Source organism: Vulpes lagopus, chromosome 3, assembly GCF_018345385.1.
Source record: "Vulpes lagopus strain Blue_001 chromosome 3, ASM1834538v1, whole genome shotgun sequence".
In the NCBI taxonomy this organism is placed as follows: Eukaryota; Metazoa; Chordata; class Mammalia; order Carnivora; family Canidae; genus Vulpes; species Vulpes lagopus.
Genome location: NC_054826.1, coordinates 18,360,905 through 18,383,011, shown reverse-complemented (window position 1 = coordinate 18,383,011; position 22,107 = coordinate 18,360,905). Strand labels below are relative to the sequence as shown.

General features: G+C 34.1%; 1 protein-coding gene across 6 annotated transcripts in view; it reads left to right on the top strand.

Moving 5' to 3' along the window:
- RICTOR (RPTOR independent companion of MTOR complex 2) overlaps window positions 1-21,348 on the top strand; it is a 113,527-nt gene extending 92,179 nt beyond the window's left edge. For 5 of the 6 annotated variants that reach the window (XM_041747406.1, XM_041747409.1, XM_041747408.1 and 2 more), the window contains 10 exons: window positions 4-233; window positions 1,710-2,718; window positions 2,997-3,068; window positions 6,040-6,217; window positions 7,228-7,312; window positions 8,143-8,376; window positions 14,652-14,807; window positions 15,117-15,240; window positions 16,651-16,789; window positions 16,913-21,348. In XM_041747406.1, coding sequence (XP_041603340.1) covers window positions 4-233; window positions 1,710-2,718; window positions 2,997-3,068; window positions 6,040-6,217; window positions 7,228-7,312; window positions 8,143-8,376; window positions 14,652-14,807; window positions 15,117-15,240; window positions 16,651-16,789; window positions 16,913-16,987 — 2,302 coding nt within the window. In that variant the 3' untranslated portion in view covers window positions 16,988-21,348. The remainder of the gene's footprint in view (window positions 1-3; window positions 234-1,709; window positions 2,719-2,996; window positions 3,069-6,039; window positions 6,218-7,227; window positions 7,313-8,142; window positions 8,377-14,651; window positions 14,808-15,116; window positions 15,241-16,650; window positions 16,790-16,912) is intronic. The other variant, XM_041747407.1, reaches the window with a different exon arrangement.
- Window positions 21,349-22,107: the final 759 nt, after the last annotated feature.

The following is a 22,107-nucleotide window of genomic DNA, read 5'->3' as shown; positions in this document are numbered from 1 at the left end:
TAGGACCTGTGTATATGTGCTTGGACTCATAGCCAAAACCAAACAGGGCTGTGATATTTTGAAATGTCACAACTGGGATTCTGTAAGACATAGTCGCAAACATCTGTGGCCAGTGGTTCCAGATGATGTAGAACAACTCTGTAATGAACTCTCATCTATCCCAAGCACCCTGAGTTTGAACTCAGAGTCAACCAGCTCTAGACATAATAGTGAAAGTGAATCTGCACCATCAAGTGAGTATTGTTGACAATATTATATAAAGTTAGCTGACATTAACAGTTGTATTTTTAATAACACAATTTAAATGTATTTGTTAGATTTCCTAATTTACTTTTTTTCTAAGATAATTTGACAGTAACGGGGTCTTGAAGAATGCGTTATCTTTTCACAACAGTGTTTAGCCACCAGACTACATTGTTCTCTCTCCTTGTTTTCTAAATAGCCTTTAGAAAATCCTAGTTACAGAGTTAAAAAACCAGCCATGTGCCAGAAGAACCATTCCCCTTTTGCTTATAATAAGATCTAAAAAAAGTAAACGTTTATTTGCTTACCTTTTTCATTTACATACCTTTTTCACTCAGTTTTCAAAAGATATATTTTTGAACCAGAATATGTTTGTTAAGAGATATTATATTCACATATTCATTTCTGAGAGAAGAGCAAAATTTTAAAGCTAAATATTTAAACTGTTAAAAGAGTATTAAAAATCCATTAAAAAGCCGTTTGTGGTTTTAAGCCCTGGGCTAAATGCTGTTAGGCATACAAAATTTAAGATCGGGTTCTTTTTAAGAAGATAGTGCAACATTTATCAAACCATATTTCACCAAGTCTAAGATGCTGTGAATTATAAGATGTACGAGTATTTTATGCACCACTAAAAAAAGAAGAAAAAAATATTACCTATTAAACCAGAACATACCACTAATTACAAGATACGTTCTAGTTTTAGAGATGACTAAGTATGAAAAATATGCATAATAGAATTGACAAAATCTGAAAAAAATACGTTATGCAAGTTTATTTAGGATTTTATTTTGCTCTCTTTCAAAATGAATTTGAGATAGTTTATAATTATTCAACAAAAAGTTAAAAATGGGATGAAATCTTATAGATGTCATTAGACATGGAGTCTTTTTTTTTTTTAAGGATTAGACCTTGAATCCTTAGTACCTAAAGGAAAATAACAAGCCTAATTGATATAAACATGAATTTTAAATGCTGTGACTTGATTTTTTTATAAGTATATTTTAAGATTGGGAATTCATTTCTTAGAAGATTAATCTCTCCCACTTACTGTGATTTGAAAAATAACAAATCTGTATAAACTGAGTGAATATCCATGATCAAGCCTCCTTTTTTCTTTAATTTTATCCTAAATATTTGGAGGTTTTAGAAACTCACTGCCATTAAAACAAAGTCAAGCAAAAACACAGTTCATATAAACTTTGATGAATCGTATAATTTTTCTTTGGAAATAACAGAAGTTCCTCCTAATGACATAATTTCACATTTCATTTAAGTTTAAACACTTGATCTCAATTTCTTTTTTTTTTTTTTAACATAGCTCCTCCGCAGTTTAAGCCTTTATTCTTGAAAATTTTTTCCCAGATGACTGTTCAATAAAAAATTCTTGAAATATGTCACTAACAGTTGCCATGATTTTGTTTTGTTATTTTTTATGCACTTTTCTAACAATCCTTTCGTTATAGGTATGTTCATAATGGAGGATGACCGGTTTGGCAGCAGCTCTACCAGTACATTTTTTCTTGACATCAATGAAGATACAGAGCCAGCATTTTATGATCGACCTGGACCTATAAAGGATAAAAATTCATTCCCTTTCTTTGCTTCTAGTAAACTTGTGAAGAATCGTATCTTAAATTCACTTACTTTGCCTAATAAAAAACATCGTAGTAGCAGTGATCCAAAAGGAGGGAAACTGTCATCTGAAAATAAGACAAACAACAGGCGGATCAGAACACTTACGGAGCCCAGTGTTGACTTTAATCATAGTGATGATTTCACGCCCATATCCACAGTACAGAAAACATTACAATTAGAAACTTCATTTGTTGGGAATAAGCACATTGAAGACACTGGTAGTACTCCAAGTATTGGAGAGAATGACTTAAAATTCACCAAGAGTCTTGGTACAGAAAATCACAGAGAAAACACAAGCCGAGAGAGATTAGTTGTAGAAAGTTCAACAAGCTCACATATGAAGATACGTAGCCAAAGTTTTAATACAGACACTACAACAAGTGGCATAAGTTCAATGAGTTCAAGTCCTTCACGAGAGACAGTGGGTGTCGATGCTACAACTGTGGACACAGACTGTGGAAGTATGAGTACTGTGGTAAGTACTAAAACTGTTAAGACAAGCAACTATTTGACACCACAGTCTAACCATCTGTCTCTCTCCAAATCAAACTCAGTGTCCCTGGTGCCTCCAGGTTCTTCTCATACACTTCCTAGAAGAGCACAGTCCCTTAAAGCACCCTCTATTGCTACGATTAAAAGTCTAGCAGATTGTAACTTTAGTTACACGAGTTCTAGAGACGCCTTTGGCTACGCTACACTGAAAAGATTACAGCAACAAAGAATGCATCCATCCTTATCTCATTCTGAAGCTTTGGCATCTCCCGCAAAAGATGTGCTGTTTACTGATACCATCACCATGAAGGCCAACAGCTTTGAGTCCAGGTTAACACCTAGCAGGTGAGCAAATACACATTTAAAAATGAACAATAATGGTTGCATTTTAACAGACTTAAAAGCATTAGACAGGTTTTACATCTACATAAAGCCTCAGCACTGACCTATTATAATTATTTACTGTGGTAGGCTATAAGCTCCTAGTTACCCGATATGATTTGAAATGGATTCTTGCAGCTGCGAGGGGGGAAAACAAATTCTTTTAGGCCCTGAAAATAAACATACATGGTTAACAAGGACACACAAGTCACAAGCTTTTTTTTATTTCTCGCTTCTGCAAGGATCGATTTTAAAAAGAAGCATGTCGGGGGAATCAGGAGCTTAAGACCTACAATAACAAACAACCTTTTCAGGTAGGTCAATTTAAGGCTCCAAAAGTTGACCTTTATTATTATTATTATTACTATTATTATTATTTTAAGTAACTACGAATTTCAGTGAAATTATTTTCAGTTTGTCTTAAGTAGCTGGTTATGTAGTAGAAACCTAATGAACATTAAATGAATCACTTGACTCTCAGGATTCAGCAGTAGCAGTTTGTGCTCAAGAACATTTAGGGGATTACTATGCCTTATCTAAAGATTGTTACCAAGTGAAGAGTTTGATTTTACCTTTAAAATATATGCAGTGTTAAATTTGCTGCAAGGATTTCTGTACCCCTTTTTTGGTTGTTGTTGGGCCAAATACTTCTAAAAACCTACTTAGTTTTGGTTATTAGTTCCCATTTAGTATTTATTAGTATACTAATATGGATTAGTATTTGTCAAGTACTGAGAATAGTGCTTGATACACATCATCATCATTATCATTATGGGTAGTTATTTCCTTATGTAACCCATTTGGCTTTTACAGAACGAAGTTCTTAATAGCATTACGAAGTTATTAAGCAGTTCTATGTCAGTAACACTAATACGTTTAGTAGACGGGGTTCCTTTGTAGTAGATAATAAATTATATCTCATTTGATAGAATTTAGGAATTATGCAGTAATGTCTCATCTACCAGGAACTCATCCAGCTTTGGCAACCTCATCAATTCAGAACAAAGGCAAATCTCTTAATAGCTCACTAGTCTAAATCTCTGCAGTAAGGTCCATGAATTGTATTCAGAAGAGGTACCTCTGACCCACATTCAAAGTTGATATTTATTCTAATAAGCTTGGATATCAGGTTTTGAGGCCTATGGAAGCAAGTTCCACATTGGAAGCTTCTGATTGGTAGAAACACTAACAGGAAAGGATAGCTGATAAAATTGATAGGAAAGGTGGAAATTTTTATTTTACAACAAAGTATTTGAAAACTCAAAGACTACTACAGCAGCCAGGGGCAGTAGGTAACAACTCAGCAACATAAGCAGTGTAGCACCATCTCACAGCTCAGTACAATAACCAAAGTGCTGTTAACTCTGAACCATTCAGAAAGTTATTTGAAATTTTGCTCCTGGAGTAGAATGCCAAGTTATTGGCATTGTAAAGGATGAATAGGTATTTTAATTGCTTGGGAGGGGGAAAAATAAAGTCAAGAGACAGGAACAGCTTGTGCAAAGGCATGACGGCGTAACAATTTCATGTTCATCAAATCTCTTCTCTGTTTTTCAAATCTATTTAGTTCTTAACTGTGTGTGTGGAGGAAAAAACTGTGTCAGCATTAGTCTTTGTATTCCTACTTTTTTCCTTTGGTTAGTTTGGAGAAAATGAAAGTCATAGAAGATAACTACAAATTTACTTTAACAGTTTGGAATCCAGGCTGAGAAGGATTATTATTGTTTGTTTTGTTTTCTTATAAAACAGTAGGCATGCAGATACCTATGGTATAATGGATAGCATGAATCTTGCAGTCTTAAAAATCATATCTTAGGGAGATAATTCCTTCGGTATATGGTAGATCAAACACTGAAGGTAGGAATCCTTAATCCTAAATTCTAATCCTGGTACTGAGTGAATGAACTTGAACAATATTTCATAAATTATACCTTATGTCTCATCTGCCTAGACTTCAACAGCTTTGCAAAACTTCTATCAATGCAGAAAAAAAACAGGCAGACCTCAATTGCTCACCATTACGAATTTGTATGGGAAAGTTCATGAATTTTGAAATATTTAGGCCTCAGTTGCCTCATCTAATAGATTTTGTACTAGATCTTTGGTTTTAAGTTTTTCAAATGTAGCTTTTTAAGTAGAGACTCTCTTTCTTCACAAAAATATTTCTATTGAAACCCAATATGCAGAATAAATTAAAATGGAGCTAGTCAGTTGAAATGGGGATTAGGAAGGCAGTAATGCAATAATTCCTTCCTTCGCCTCCAGTACTCCTTTAAGAGCTTTATGAAGTAAGTGAGGTTTAATAATACAGTTTTAAAACTACTGACCTATTTAATGAAATTTGTCAATTTCATTTAAGATAAGGATAAGAGATAAGTTTTTGTTTTTAAACAAAAACTAGTAGAAATTAGTGGTTTTTACCATGATAATCTTAATAATTTCAGTTTTGAAGGATTTCTTTTGTGTGCATTGTAAAATAATTCCTTTTTTAAATATCAGACTATATTGTTACATTTTAAATGACTTGAGTTTCTAAATGCCAGTGTACATTAACTATGGAGTTTTGTGTACTGCCTTGTATATACAAAGCAGGTGCCTAGTAAATATTTTAGTATGTATATTGCATGAATAAGAAATTTGTATGAGAAAGGTGTATCTTACAGAAATATCAGTATACCATATTTATTATGGAGTCAGTAAGGAATGCATTGAGGAAATATCAGTACTTTAAATAAAACTGTCTTACAGTATTTACAGATTATAACATTATTGCTGTTTGGTATCTGTTATCTGTGTTACATAAATCTTGTTGCTATAGCATGAAAGTAATTACTACACAAAGGATAATCAGTATTCTTATTTTTCATAAAAATGTTAAATGGAGTTGATAGACTCCATTAGTTGTACGATAGAAACTTTACTAGTTTGAAATGATTGTGAAGATAGTCCTTGGGTCATACCTGTGATTTTTGAGGTCATTTGTTTTGTTTTGTTCTGCTTCTAGATATTGAAAGTTACCTTAATTGCCCACTTTTTCATTTTTACCTGGGAGGCCATAGCAGTTGTTTTCCTAACCGTATCAATACTGATGATCTTTTGTATGTCATTTTATAACAGCTAAATAATTTCAAGTGTTTATATGCTCTTAATAAACAAGATGGCACTGTTTAGTACTTGGCTAGTTATTTATCTTTTATTAAGTTACAGAAATAAATAATTTTTCTATATGATTAATACAAATCAAGAAACTAATGCAAGGGTTTTTTTTTTCTTATGGTTTTATAGGTTCATGAAAGCTTTAAGTTATGCTTCATTAGATAAAGAAGACTTACTAAGTCCTATTAATCAAAATACCCTGCAACGATCCTCCTCAGTGAGGTCTATGGTGTCCAGTGCAACGTATGGTAGTTCAGATGACTATATTGGTCTTGCTCTTCCAGTAGACATCAATGATATATTCCAGGTATCATTAATTCTGTTTTCTTACGAGTTAGTTTCCTATTTTTTCATTATTGTATAACTGCTTACTAGAAATTAGTTTGGAGTAATACTATTTTGGGGGGAAGATAATTTTTTAAAGAACATTTGTTTAAAAACACTTTATGATAAAAATTATTTCCCCTTTCTCAACTATTCTATACTTTTGTATTTAGTATTTCCAAGTCCCCAGAACATTATACTCCCTTCTGTTCCATAGTAAATCAGCATCTTGATTTCATCGTATATTTTCTATAGAAGTTTAGAGAATTTTTAACTTTGCTTTTTTAGCCACATTTGACTTATCCTTGTTTTTCATTTTTTACTTTTGTTTTTTTTCACATTTAGCATTAAGTTTGAAGTGTACGTATGTTTCTTGTTGTTTTTTTTTTTTTTAACATCTGGGTGTATGTATGTATGTATGTATTTATTTATTTTGAGATTTTATTTATTTATTCATGAGAGACACACAGAGTCAGAGACATATGCAGGGGGAGAAGCAGGCTCCCTATAGGGAGCCTGATGCGGTACTCGATCTCAGATCCTGGGATCATATACTGAGCCAAAGGCAGATGCTCAACTGCTGAGCTACCCAGGCGTGCCTCCTTGATTTTTTAATTTTTTTAATTTTTTAATTCTTGAACCTGTTTATCCTGTACGGATAGCCACATGTGCCCAGTCATACAAGGTGTCCTTAATCCCATGAGGTACTCACAAATATCTACATGATTGTAGTGCTAAAGGATCTGCATTTGCTCAGGAGTCTGAAGACATTTCAGATAAATTCTAATAATAATTACTTTAGTATTTATTTAAATTACTAAGAGTAGATAAGGACTTTAAGGATTATTTGTTATTTTATCAAGTTTTGGTAATTTAACCTTCTTAAGTGATTTTTCATTTTAGGTTCATGTGCTATAGTGATTCTATGTAAATTGTATTTCATTTAATTTTGCTAATAAACATGAAGTGAACTTTATAATTTATCTATTTTAGGTAAAGGATATTCCCTATTTTCAGACAAAAAACATACCTCCACATGATGATCGAGGTGCCAGAGTGTTTGCCCATGAGGCAGGAGGTAATGCATGATTTCTGTTCTCATGAGATTCCTCTTTCTTTATATTAAAAAGAAAATTCTTTTAAAACAAGGTTGAAAAAAAAGAAAAAAAAAAAAAACAAGGTTGATTAAAAAAATATTTTTCAGTAGAATGACGTTAAAAATTCAGGTACACTTACTTTTAGGTCGTCTTAAAAATTATGCCAAAATAATTGTTTGAGTCAACTTAAACTAAATCACAATATATTTTTGTGAGAAGCTTAAAGAAATGTTTTACCCAACTTCTCAGGAAGACACAAACTTGATCATTTGATTCTGTTTTTAAAAACTAATGCGTGAAAAAATTGTAATGCTAATTCTCAAAGGTCTAATAAACAGGTGTTTGGTGAAAGGAGAGAGATAAAAATATACATATATTACGTGACCTCTCCTTGTTATGAACACTAAGATTTTAATGAATATATGCATATTAGCCACAGGTTTAAAGCTTCATAATCTTGATTTTTTTTTTTTTTTAAACCAAGTACCTCTTCAGACTCAGAATTATAACATTTCTTTCTGGAAATACTGAGAATAATTGAAATGATGCCTTACTTGTATAATTTTAATTTTTCATTTTGTTTTTAAAATTTTATGTAATAAAACCTTATCTACTAACTTTGTTTTCCTAATTTTAAGCAAATTATTCTTTGTTTTCCTCAATTAAGGTTAAGATTTTGAGTCATAAAAAGAGTTCTGATTTTCTTCCCTAGTTTTCCTTCCTTAAAAATTCATATAGTTTGAGATATCTTGAAAAAGGTGTCATTGATACTATCTTTATTAGATTTTGTTTCATATTTACTTATGCACAGGTCTTCCTTCTGGAACTGGAGGTCTTGTAAAAAACTCTTTTCACTTGCTACGACAGCAGATGAGTCTTACGGAAATAATGAATTCAATCCATTCAGATGCTTCTCTGTTTTTAGAAAGTACAGAAGACACTGGATTACAGGAGCATACAGATGATAACTGCCTTTATTGTGTCTGTATCGAAATTCTGGGTTTCCAGCCCAGTAATCAACTAAGTGCAATATGTAGTCATTCGGGTGAGTGATTATATATCCTTCTCCACCTAATTTGAATCTGCCTCAGTCACAAGTCATGTCGCAGCTCTGTTGACCATCCCTCTTACTCCTTAGCCTTAGTTCAGTCACTCAGCATTTTCCTGTTGGAGGATTGGAGGTTAATGTTTCATCTTCAATTTTGGCCCCTTCCAATTCATTTTCATGCTATTCTCTGTTCTTTACTGGCTATTCATATGCCCAGCACACAAGATTCTTTGTGTAATCTAGTCTTTTTTTTTTTTAATTGGACTGTTACTAACATAAAATGTTACATTACTTTCAGGTGTATAATATTATGATTCAACAATTCTGTTTTTCTTCTGTTTAATTCCAGCATAATTAACATACAGTGTTATATTAGTTTCAGGTATACATATAGTGATTCAACAATTCTGTATGTTAGTTACTCAGTGTTCATCAAGATGAGTGTGCTCTTGATCCTCTTTATCTCTTTCCCCCAAGGCCCACTCACCTCTCTTCTGGCAATCACCATTTTGTTTGCTGTATTTAAGAGTCTGTTTTGTTTGTGTTTGTTTTTTTCCTTTGTTTTGTTAAATTCCACATATGAGTGAAATCCTATGGTATTTGTCTTTCTCTGATGACTTTTAGTTAGCATTATTCTCTCTGGTTCCATCCATCTGTGTTGTTGCGAAGGGCAAGATCTCATTCTTTTGTATGGCCAAGTAATACTCCATTGCACAAAAATACCACATCTTTAGCCTATCATTATGATTACACACTTGGTTTCCTTCCATATCTTGACTATTGTAAATAATGCTGCAATAAACATAGGAGTGTATATATCTTTTTAAATTAGTGTTTTCATTTTCTTTGGGTAAATATTCAGTAGTGGAATTACTGGATTATATATTTCTATTTTTAGGGTTTTTTTTTTTTTTCCAGGAACCTCCATACTGTTTTCTACAGTGGCTGTACCAAAGTGCACTCCCATCAACAGCACTTGAGGGTTCCATTTTCTCTACATCCTCACCACACTTGTTATTTCTTGTGTTTTGATTTTAACCATTCTGACACATGTGAGATGATAACTTATTGTGGTTTTGATTTGCATTTCCCTGATGATGAATGATGTTGAGCATCTTTTCATTTGTCTGTTGGCCGGCCATCTCTATGCCTTCTTTGGAAAAATGTTCAAGTCCTCTGCTCATTTTTAATAGGATTATTTGATTTCTTGGTGTTGAGTTTTATAAGTTCTTTATATATTTTGGATATTAACCCATTATTGCATGTCATTTGCAAATATCTTCTCCCATTCAGTAGATTGTTTTGTTGATAGTGTCCTTTGCTATACAAAAAAATATTTTAATGTAGTCTCAATAATTTTTTAATTTTGCTTTTGTTTCCCTTGCCTTAGGAGACATATCTAGAGATATGTTCCCATAGTTAACGTCAAAGAAATTAGTTCCTGTTTTTTCCTCTAAGAGTTTTGTGGTTTCAGGTCTTACCTTTAGGTCTTTGATCCATTTTGAATTTATTTTTGTGTGTAGTGTAATAAAGTGGTCTGGTTTCATTCTTTTGCATGTAGCTGTCCAATATTTATAGCCCATTTGTTAAAGAAACTGCCTTTCCCTCCCTGTATAATCTTGCAGCCCCTTTGTCATAGATTAATTGACCATATAAGTGTGGGTTTATTCCTGGCTTCTCTGTTCTGTTCCAGTGATCTGTGAGTCTGTTTTTGTGCCATTACCAAATTGTTTTGATTACTACAGATTTCTGCTGTATTTTCAAGATTGCATGGCTCTTTGAGGTCTTTCATTATTCCATACGAATTTTAGTATTATTTTTTCTAGTTCTGTGAAAAATATTGTTGGTATTTTGATGGGGATCGTATTAAATCTGTAGATCATTTTGGGTAGTATGGATATCTTATCAATAGTGGTTCTTCTAATCCATGAGCATGGAATAGCTTTACATTTGTTTGTGTCATCTTCAGTTTCTTTCATCAGTGTTTTATAGTTTTCAGAATGTAGGTCTTTCGCCTGCTTGGTTAAGTTTTTCCCTAGGTATTTTCTTATTTTTGGTACAATTGTAAATGGGATTCTTTTCTTAATTTCTCTTTCTGCTACGTCATATTGGTGTATAAGAATGCAACAGATTTCTATATATAAATTTCATAATTCTAGGCATGAAAAATGTTTTCCCTGCTCTCCTTTCTTTTCCCTCCCCCCTCCTCACACACAAGCTTTACACATAGACAGTCTCTTTTGCAGTTCCACCTCATCCTGTCAGTATTTTACCTGTGAAGCTGTCCCTCACTCTTAAGTCAGATGTTGACATTTTTTTCCTCTCTATCTCACCCTTTGTACATAGGTCTCTTATAATCATTATTTTTTTATAATCATTATTGATTGGCTATTTTTTTTCCCTTACACTCATTTAGTTCCTTCAGTGTATGGGCTGTCATGTCTTAGTTTTTGCAAATTCTTGATTTATATACTTATTCATCAAATACTTGTGAAACACTGTAGATTTTACTTTACTGTTTTCTACTTATTTTATCAAACAAAAAATAGGGAAACCAGCCCCTTCATTACCTAGTCATAAGCCTCTATACACTGTATTTGTTCTGGGTCAAAGTGGGCCATTGGGCTTCTCATACTCTTGAGGCTTTGGCTCCTGTGAGCCTCTGAGGGGCCAAGGGCCAGCCTGTAGGATTCCCTGTCTGCTGGGACTAGTTGCTTTCTCTCTCCCCTGATGCTGGGACCTGGGTCCACTTTGCTCCTCATTCCTGCTAGGGCCTGCCTGTGCCCCAGAGCAAGCTTGCCATATTCCCCCAGGGTGCAGGGAGCCTAGACTGGTCTTTTGAGGCTATAAGCAACTGGGGTAAGCTTAAAAGGGTGGGGAGCAGGGTACTCCCCAAGCTCTTGGTGACATTTAAGGTGTCATGGTAGGAAGAGGTCTGTCTGTACTAGGGGCCCCATCCCAAACAGGTGCCTGACTCTAAGGGCCCTGATCCTCAGCTACCCCCTTGGACTCTTTCAGCTCTTTCTCAGATTGTTTCCTTTCTGGCTCATTTCCTAGGGGGTGCGGCCTTCAGGGGTGGTAGGCTGGGGAAGAGACGGCTTTTAGACCCAGCAGGCCCTGCTGTATTATGTATATATTTTTTCAAGGTCTGTTTTTTAACTGAAAAGCTTTGGGCTTGATTCCTAGCCCCGTTCTGTGGGGCACTGGCTGATTTCAGTTCCTTGTAACCCGGCTGCTGAGAGGGGCTACTGTGGAGGCTGATCCCCAGATGGGCTCCTAGGGGAGGGAGCTGGAAGGAAGATGAGGCCCAAGGCTACCTGTGGTCCTTGGGCACCAGCCCCAGCCCAGCCCCTTCATTACCTAGTCATAAGACAGTCACAGCTAATTCTAATTCATTTGTGACCTGTACCGGGAGAGTGATTGGTAGAGTATTGTGAGGTTTGGGACTTGTGAAATACTTGCTGCAGGCAGAAAGTCAGAGCCTCTCAGTTGGTTCACCAGTGATGTGAAATGTTAGAGAAAGAAGCAGCAGGGGAAGAATAATTCTGAATTGGGAAATGATTACAGTTTACTACTGTTACTCATCTTAGAAGTATGAAGGGAGAAAGGCCAAATGGTTAAAAAGTCTCCAAACCTTTATTCATTTCATGCCCTCAGTATTTATTATGCCACTACCATGTGTCAGACATTAAACTAGATGCCAGGAAAACATTTGTGAGAGAGAAAACAAAACAAAACACTGTTCTTGTACTCTTTAAGTTTCAAGTGGAGAAAGAAATGGATGAATGGGTTGATTGATCACTTGATCAATCAATTGTATGAATGTAATACTGCATTTGTAACAAGTGCTGTTAAGAATAGGTACAAGCAAAGGAATATAACCAAGGAGGCAAGTCAAAGAAGAGCCTTATGAAGAGTTTACTATTGAGCTGGGATCTAAAGAATCAATAGAAGCTAACAAAGATCAAAACAGAGAATTTGAAGACAAAGTGAATAGCCTAATAAGCAAAAGCCTTCTCTCATGGGAGCATGCATGGCAAGTAGAAGGGACTAAAAAGACACCTGTGTTTACACAGTAAACACTGACTGTTTACAGTAAGAGGGAAGGAGATATATGATCAGTCTAAAGGAATAGGCAAGAGATCAGGTCCTACGGAGCTCTTACTACCCAGAGTATGGTTAGTGAACCAGCAGCATCAGTATCATCTGAGAATTTGTCAGAAATACAGAATTTCAGACTTCATCCTACACACAGAATCAGAATCTGCACTTCCATGAGACTCCTAGGTTGTTCATGTGCACAGTAAAGTTTGAGAAGCATTCCTGTAAGCCATATGAGGATTTTATGTATCAGAAAGAAGACTTCCATGTTGTTCATGGCAGATAACTGAAAGATAATCCCTATACTATTTAATGATCATTTTTTAAAGGAACATCAAAACCTGAACACAAGACATTTTGTTCTTTAAAATTTGTGGTCTGGTGGTAATGGTTCAAAAATGTAAAGCTCAGGGTCACCTGGGTGTTTCAGCAGTTGAGTGCCTGCCTTCAGACCAGGGTGTGATCCTGGAGTCCCAGGATCTAGTCCCACATCGGACTCCCTACATGGGGTCTGCTGCTCTCTCTACCTATGTCTCTGCCTCTCTCTCTCTCTCTCTCTCTCTCTCTCTCTCTCTCTGTCTTTCATGAATAAATAAATAATATCTTTTTTTTAAAAAAATGTAAAGCTCAGAGGAAGCACTATTGGAATAGGATTATCTGATAACATTTTATTCTGCATCTGCCACCACAGATTTTTATGTACTTTATGGTTTTGTTGTACTTAGAAGAATGATTTTTTATTTTATTTTTTTTAACAAGAATGCTTGAAATGTTCAAAGATAGGACATGATCCTAAAAGGTTAGAAATATTAGGAGTCATCACAGGTTAAAGGTGAGGCTGAAATAGTTTATGACTTTTCAGAAACATGTTGACTGAATAAAGTATAAGTGTCTTACTGTTCCTTGTGCTGAAATATTTTGTCATCGTAGTCCCCGAGTAGCTTATCAGCTGATTATAAAATAATCTTACTGTTTTTTAAGTACATCTTCAGTTCTCAAATTTTTGGCAGTAGTTTTATTTTTTTAAATCAAAGAATGATTAAGTAGCATGTTTACTTTTAAGTGCGTGAAAGACATATGATTTACTTAATAACCAAAATCTCAAAACTATGGCAAATTTATAGATCTTCTTTTCCAAGGCATCAAAACATTTTCTACTTAGTATTATGTAAGTAGTACTCTTAGGAAGTATTTAGAGGTGAGATGAAAGGATCATATCTATTCTATAGAACAACATAGGGAGAAATTGACATTGGTTTCGTTTCCTAAGTTTTAAATATAGAGCTTTTTTCCCCCTCTACCGTGACAACATGCTATAGCAAAAGGTTAGTACTAGACCATCTGTCAAGAGCTCTGACTTTCTGCCTGAGTTGTATCTCCTCTCTCTGAATCTCTTCTCTTTCGTAAGATGAAAACTTTAATTTCCAATATTTCTTACAGTACTAAAGTGGTATGATTTAATAGGTTGTCTAGTGTTGTTCCCTAAAAGGATAGCCAAAGACTTCCTGATGGCGTCCATTTGTTCTAATCACTAAGTGCTCAGGAAAATTTTAAATAAAGTTAATGTCACTTTAGCAACACAGAGATGTTTGATTGACTTCAAAATTCTGTCTAGGAGTACCTTAGCAATGCATGGGTAGTGTGGTAAATTTAATTCTAGGAATGAACTATAATTAACCCAGGGAAGTATGATTCTTAAATTGGTAATTATTAAATGGGGGGAAAGCAAGTCATAGAACAATAATATAGCATAATTCCACTTATACACCCACAGAACTTTAAAGTAACAAAAGATCTTAAAAAATATATATGTCAAACTTTTAACTATTTCCCTTTGGAGAGGTATTTAGTGTGGGGGTGAGAGTGATGGGACAGGGGGTAGATATAATGTCTGCATGTCTTCATGTTTTATTCTATATACATCTTTATTTGAATTCTTTAATCATATATTCATGTATTATTTTTGTAATTTAGGAAAATAAAATTTATAAATGTCTTTAGGATTTAACAAACCTCACTATCTGAGCAGTCTGGATTTACTTTGAAGATCATTATGGAAAATAATTGTTGAAAACTGGAAAGAAATGATAAATCATCTCTGTGGTATATAATAAAGCATAGGAATTAAGCCATTATGTTACTTTAATAGAAATAACTGATTTTCTCTTCAGACCTTCAAGACATTCCGTATTCTGACTGGTGTGAGCAGAGTATCCATAATCCTTTAGAAGTGGTTCCTTCTAAGTTTTCAGGGATTTCTGGATGCAGTGATGGAGTATCTCAAGAAGGCTCAGCCAGCAGCACCAAAAGCACAGAATTGCTACTAGGTAAGTTTTCAGATTCATATACAAGCATTGTTATTAAAACTGTACTTAGTTTTGTTGATAAATAAATAATGTTAAATGAAATTGTCTCAAAACTGTGACAAGTCAGTTTTACTTAGGTATACTTGTACCTGTATCAGCTGCTGATATATATCCTCTTAATTGTTCTCTTCCATTTAATTTTGTTCCCAAATGATTGCCAAATTATGTGCAATTTTTCTCAGTTTTAGATCTTTAAGTGAAGTCTAAAAACAAATCTTATGAATTGTAATCATTTCTCTTGTAGTAAAGATATTTTCATCATCTTTTCAGGTGTTAAAACAATTCCAGATGATACACCGATGTGCCGTATACTCCTTCGCAAAGAAGTTTTGAGATTAGTCATTAATTTGAGTAGTTCAGTTTCAACTAAATGTCATGAAACTGGGCTTTTAACGTAAGTAAACTATAAGCATAAGTATTCTTTGTTCCACTTTTTAGGTTGAAAAAAATCCTTGAAAAACTTCAAAAGTTAGACTAATTAGCTTATATCAGTATTTCTCCATGGTGTACCTGTGTGAGGCTAGATTTTCTTCACGTACTTCAACCAAAATAACATTTGTTATAAGACTGAATGCAGAAGTAGGTATGTGAATCCAGCTATCTTCTGTTAAGCCAGACTTTAAAGAGATCTATAAAAATGTAAAACAATACCACTCTTCTCGCTTTTTTAGTTTTAGAAAATATTTTTCATTAAAATGTCATTTCTGGGGTACCTGTGTGGCTCAGTTAGGCATCTGAGTCTTCATTTCAGGTCATGAACTCAAGGTCATAAGATGGAGCCCCTTGTTGGGTTCTACACTCAGGGCAGGAGTTTGCCTGGGATCCACCTCCCCTCAACACCCCTGACCCTTGTGCTCATATGCGTACACTCTTTGTGTCTCTCAAACAAAAACTATATGTTTATGTCAGCAGGCAATGGGTTTGCTTTTTAAATGAATTCATATATATATTTTGAAGTTTTCTCAACCTTAATTTCTAATATGGTAATTATCAGTGGCTATAACCCACAAAAAATAAGCTTTCGGGGGTTCTATAAGTTTTAAGGAAGTATGGGAATCTTGAAACTGAACAGTTTGAGAAAAGCAAGTCTACACAAAAACAAGTGATTTTATTTGGTTTATTTTTTTCCCTATTTTTCTTCTTTCTTGTAATAAAAGTTACAAAAATTTTAATTTTTTTCTCTAAATCACAGCAATACAATAAAGGAAAATTCAAGTTGAACTATTATTATCATTGATCTACACTATTAAAAGTGTGGTCCTCAAAAGAAATGCAGCACTGAGTCTCCTGTGGACTTTAAAAAAAAAAACAGTACCACGATGCCAGGGTCCCCCTGCAGACCTCCTGGCCAGATGCTCCAGCAGTAGTAGGTCTTTAGCTTGTGTACTACCTCACCGCACCCCACCCCTGATTGTGACATACTGTCTCAGCTAAAAGCCACTTCAAAAGTTGAAAGATATAAAGAGAAAGCCCAGTCAAGATATTTCAAACTTAATTTTGAAAAGTCAAGTCATCCTAGGCTAATAAATTTTGCAACTTCTCATGCTAGTGAAAAAAATATATATATTTCTGACTTTCCAAGAAGTATTTAATCATTTTAAGAGACAACCCCAAACTTAAAATATCTAGTTTAAGTGTGAGGTAAGAATATTTAATATTTTATATTTTTAAGCCATCATTCCAAATATGCCATCCGATCAATGTCTGGTAAAAAGAATATTTAAAAAGTGATAGTTTGGAGGGAAAAATAGGTAAGTGGTTATTAATAGTTTTTATCACAGCATTGCTTTTTCTTTGGTTTTAGAATTAAGGAGAAATACCCTCAGACATTTGATGACATCTGCCTTTACTCTGAGGTTTCCCATTTGCTCTCACACTGCACATTTAGACTTCCGTGTCGGAGGTTCATACAAGAATTATTTCAAGATGTACAGTTTTTACAAGTAAGTAGAATTTGTATTTCTGAAATTCACTGTTTCAAGAATAGTTTTGTGTTTGGGTTAAGAGGAGAGTCTTGTCTGTCGATGCACTAGAAAGTCATTAACATTTTGCCACTCCTTTCTTAGATGCATGAAGAAGCCGAGGCTGTGCTGGCAACACCACCAAAGCAACCTATAGTTGATACATCTGCTGAATCCTGACCTCATATTTATGATGTCTGTAGATGAATACTATATATATTCATATTTGTGGATTTCCTAAAAGCCTCAGAAAATGCTGACTAACTGGGCAGCCAAGACAGGAGTATCTTCTGTTCCAGCAATTACTGGTACATGCACAGTTGGAACTGCAGACTTCCCTAACCAAAACAACTTCCTCTTTTCCCTGTTGAACCCTCTGGGGGTTCGTTGCTCATTACCACAGTTTTAAGAATTTTAGTTACCATTATATGCAAGAGCCAAGCACTGAATACCTACATAGGTTTTCTATTTTTTCATTTTGAGAGCATAACAGTGGAACAATAATAGGATATGCAGAAGCACCCTTCACACAGTTATTTCTGAATTCTTTTTTTTAGGGTAAATATAAAGATGCCTTGTTTGTTAACTAACTCATGGAAACCAGGAGTCAGTGTCTCTGAGGCTGCACCCTGTTCCACAGAGGGGTGTGCTGTAACTGCTGGTATTAGAGGGGGAACTTTGGCCCTGCCACATTTTTCTTAATATTTGTAACACTACTTCAGAGGTTTGTAACCTCAAAGCAAAAGAAGAGCCTCAACAACCCAGGACTTATAAGTTATTTTTATGTTACTAGACTTGCAACAGTTTGTTTTCTGTCTCTTCAGTTTTGTGGCAATATGTTATTATAGGCTATTTGAACCAATTAAGGTTTTTCACTACAGTTCTTGATTCAAATCAGAATGTCCTCTTATAATTCTGAGTATTTCCCATTTGTAGAATGCACATGTTTTCATTGGACTTCTCATTTTCATCAACTTCCCATATCACCATTTGAAAGAGGAACTTGAACAAGCACTATTGAGACGTAAAGCAAAAGAAAGCAGTAAATAACACTTTGGATCTTCTGAGGAAGAGAAGTTTGCCTCTGATTTACACATTCCGTGGGAAAAGAAGAGCCATATTTCCTTTTAAAAAACAATCATTAATGCAACTTGAATTATGATTAAAAATTGTAGTGAAAAGCCTTAAGTACCAAATTTTAAAGCAGCAGTAATTTAATTTTTATATCAGTGTTCTTGTTTTGCACAAACTAAATGCAGTGATAGGTGAGTTTATCAATACAGTAATTGCCTTTATCATATTTGTGAAGTTGTTAGGTTGATGAGGGCAAAGTTTTGTTTATTTGTTTAATTTGTATATGTTTAAAGATATTTGAGAATCTTTACAGGAATTAAACATATATGCAAATTTGTATATAAAAAATAGCATGGCCATCACCATTAGAATGCTTGTAAATGAAAGGATTATCTTTTTTGAGGTCTATATATAAATAGAAAAAATCCAGCTGGACTGATTAGGACCCTTTTTTTAATTCATTTGTTTATACCATTTTTACAGTTACACATCAGCTTTGACACAGTCCTAGTACCTTGATTAATATTCCCCATAGTACAGATCCTTTTTATAACGGGCTTGTTCTTTGAGATCTCTGTAAAGAACCCTGTGAACTAGAAAACGTAACTCACAGAGATACTTTTTTTTTTTTTTTTTTAATTTACTGGCACTGAAAGTTCCAATTGGGATGAAGCATTTCATCTCACTTCATAACACCTCTTTGACTGCACTTCAGTGAATTGTTCTTACATGCACTGTGTAGCAACTTACATTATAACAAAGCAGAAAAGGGCTGTAAGCTGCTGCTTATGTTAAAAAGTGGTTCTTCAGATTTTCTCTCATAAAATCCAAGTGAAAATAAAATATTTTTTTTAACTTTAATTTATCACTGAACCCAGGTGTTTATTTAAATGTTAACAGTACTTTTAAGAACGTTGCCTGTCACCTTGGTCTTTGGTCTTGGATGATTAAAATGCCTTCCAGAGAACCAAATGTCAGAGTTACTAGACCAAATAGTGGTTAAAAACTCCAAAGGAGGTAATTTAGTAATCTTATTCATAATGGGGTTGACATATTTTAGACATTCATTTTAAACACTACCTCAGTTAATATAGAATATAAAATCTGTGGTTTAATCCCTTAAAAGTTAACAGTAATTCTTTTTTGTCATTTACACAACTGTCCCCATCCTGGACCCCACTTCACTCATCCATCCCAAAATGAAGTCTTTGTTACTATTAACCTGAACAGTTTCATTGACGATTACTTTGAAAGACATGTATGTATACATTATAATAATTGCCTATAGCACTTAGTTTGGGGAGACAGAGTTTTGTGGTTATAAGTAATCTAAGAAAAAAAATGTCTATACTTAAATGTATAGTGCTATTTGGTTTATCCATGTTTCACTGACAGGTCTAATACGTTTTCAAGTACTCATCTGTATAAAAGTAGACTTTTATGATGAAAAATGCTCACATGCAGTGCCAAGTGATTTACCTTAGTGTTTAAAAATATTAAATTATAGCAGAAAAGATTAGGAATGGTGTCAGTGGTAATAGAAATAATTGAGAAAATCATCTATAAGTAATAGATACTACCAGACTATAAAATACCAAAATAATGTCAATACTGTAGTTTTTCAAGATTTTAGAATTAATCTTAGTCCATATAAATTTGTACTATTGGTAATTATTGAATAATTTGAAGGAATTTGGGCAGTTGTGCTGATTGTAAACTGAATATCTAATTGTAAAGTGAATTGTCATTTCTAATTGAATTTTTTTCAAGAACAGATTTCACTTCACATACTAAGTAAATACTGATAAATAATAAGGAAATTAGAAATTAGTATTAATAATTAAATATGGTCTAAAATTTCTTACACTTTTCTTATTTATACCTAGATAGATTTGAGGAGAGGGGAGAAGTCTCCCTCTTAAAAATTTTCTAATAAAGATGAGTAGCATAAGTACATTCTGTAAGACAGTGACATTAAAAGAGGCTCTTTGGAGGGATATACATTCTTATGCTAGTTTTTCTAACATCATGTGTACAAGTTGTTTTGAAATGGTAGCTTTAATAGTTTTCAGCTCTTTTATCCAGAGCTTGAGATAATTAAAGCTGAGTTTTTCAGGTCATATTTACGGTAGTAAAATGTTCAACAGTGAGGTGTCAGTGCTTATTTAGATTTGTCTACTGCTCTTTATAAATTCTTCTTCATTCCATTCAGAGGATGCCTTTTATCCCTGCATTAAAGCACAGATCAGTGAGCAATAAAAACTAATCAAATTGTCATCTAAATTATAACTGCAATTGTTTTTGCATGGTAAGAGTGAGGTGCTAATTTTGTGTGAGATTAGCTTTGTAAACTACCTTGGGAAAAGTCCTTTGGAATTAAGATTTCCCCCCTTTTGTTTTATGCTTCCGGTGTTGTCTCAAATTCACAATCCATTAAATGTGGGAAAAAAGAAAAGGTAGAACTAACTGAGAGAGTTTTATGAAAAGAGCTGATGGAATAAAAGAACATTTCAGGTTTTCCAAAATAGAAGTTGGGAAAGGTCTCCCTTGTCTCCCCATTCAGGAAATCCACTATTACCAGCCTAACTTGAAGAGTATCACTACAGTGAGAGTTTCATTATAAAAGAGTACTAGTGAAATAGATAGCAGTGCTTATCAGACAATATTGAAATCTGTGAGAATCTTTCTAGGAACATTCTTTTTTCCTTTTAGTTCCAGGTTCCCAAAGTATTTTTCATTCGTAGTAGGTTTATATATATGACTCACACAGCATGTGGATTCCCCGCCCCCTTTGGAGTATTTTTATAATGTAGGTGGAGAGCTGGGCCGCAGCACGCATTAATTGCACATCTTGTTTGATTTTCTTTACAAAATATTTAATTTGAAAAATATAATTTATGCCAAAAAATACCTTGTAATTTTGCCACTGAATAGGTTGATTTAGCACAAAATACAAAGTCTTGGGGCAGAAGAGGGGAGATAAAAAAAATTTTCATAGATAATAGTTGACAAATGTTCCATTCCCAGCCTGGCAGAAACCCTGAAGCTGCATCGTAAAACAAATGGTGTAAATTAGTTTTGAGAAGTGGTAAGGGATTGTGAAGAAAATCTCAATGCTCCCTAACCACATGATATCCTTTTTTTATTTAGTTATAAGCTGCTACATATTTGGAGGTTCTGGTGTTTGTAGGTCACTGAACAGACATTGAAATCTGATTTATATTGTATAACTGTAACATAGAAAGAAAAAGTATTTATATATTTTCCGTAAGAATATTTCATTGAGTTGTGTATAATTTAAAGAAGGTTTGTCCCCAAATGGTTTTGCTCACCTTGATTTTTTTGTGTGTGGTTTTCTTGTTTTTGTATAATGTGTACAGTTTATGTCAAGGGCATTAAAAGCCTCCTGAAGCATAATCTTATCAAAGGGATACATTGTTAATAAAATGTACTTAAAATTCTTAAAACTTGTGTTGTTCTGTTTGAAATTTTAAAACAATCATTGTTGAATTATGAACCACTGAGGCTGTTACATGTGACTCCCAGTAAAAATGATTTTTAGTTTGCACAGATAAGAGCCTAGTTTAGTAACACATTAGTGGCTATTCCAAATGTTTTAAAATATCTGTACTTAAACATTCTTTATGATCTAATCAAACAAATAGCCTTACAGATTTTATTTTCAACTTCAAATAATTATAAAAGGTTTGAGAAAATGGGTCTGTCTTTAGATACAACAATTCTGAGTTTTTTGATGAAATAATATACAATGTAAGTGATGAAAGTATATTGATGACATTTCTGTGAAAGGTATTTGCTCATGCAGCAACTGTCCTGATCAGATGGACTATCAGTACAGCCACCTAGTGGTAAAAGAAAATACCACAAGGGAAATTACCACAGCTGGAGAATAAAATTCAGTGTCAAAGCCGGGTCAAAGCTAGGTTATAGTTGACCAGATGTAGTAAAATGTATGTCTCACTTTCAGAAATGGATTTGTCTGGACGGAGGGACGCCTGGGTGGCTCAGCAGTTGAGCTCCTGCCTTCAGCCCAGGTCTTGATCCCGGAGACCCGGGATTGAGTCCCACACCAGTCTCCCTGCGTAGAGCCTACTTCTCTCTCTGCCTGTGTCTCTGCCTCTCTCTGTGTGTCTCTTATGAATAAGTAAAATATTTTTAAAAATTTTGGATAGATTGGCCTTTTTTTATTTTTATTTTATTTTTTT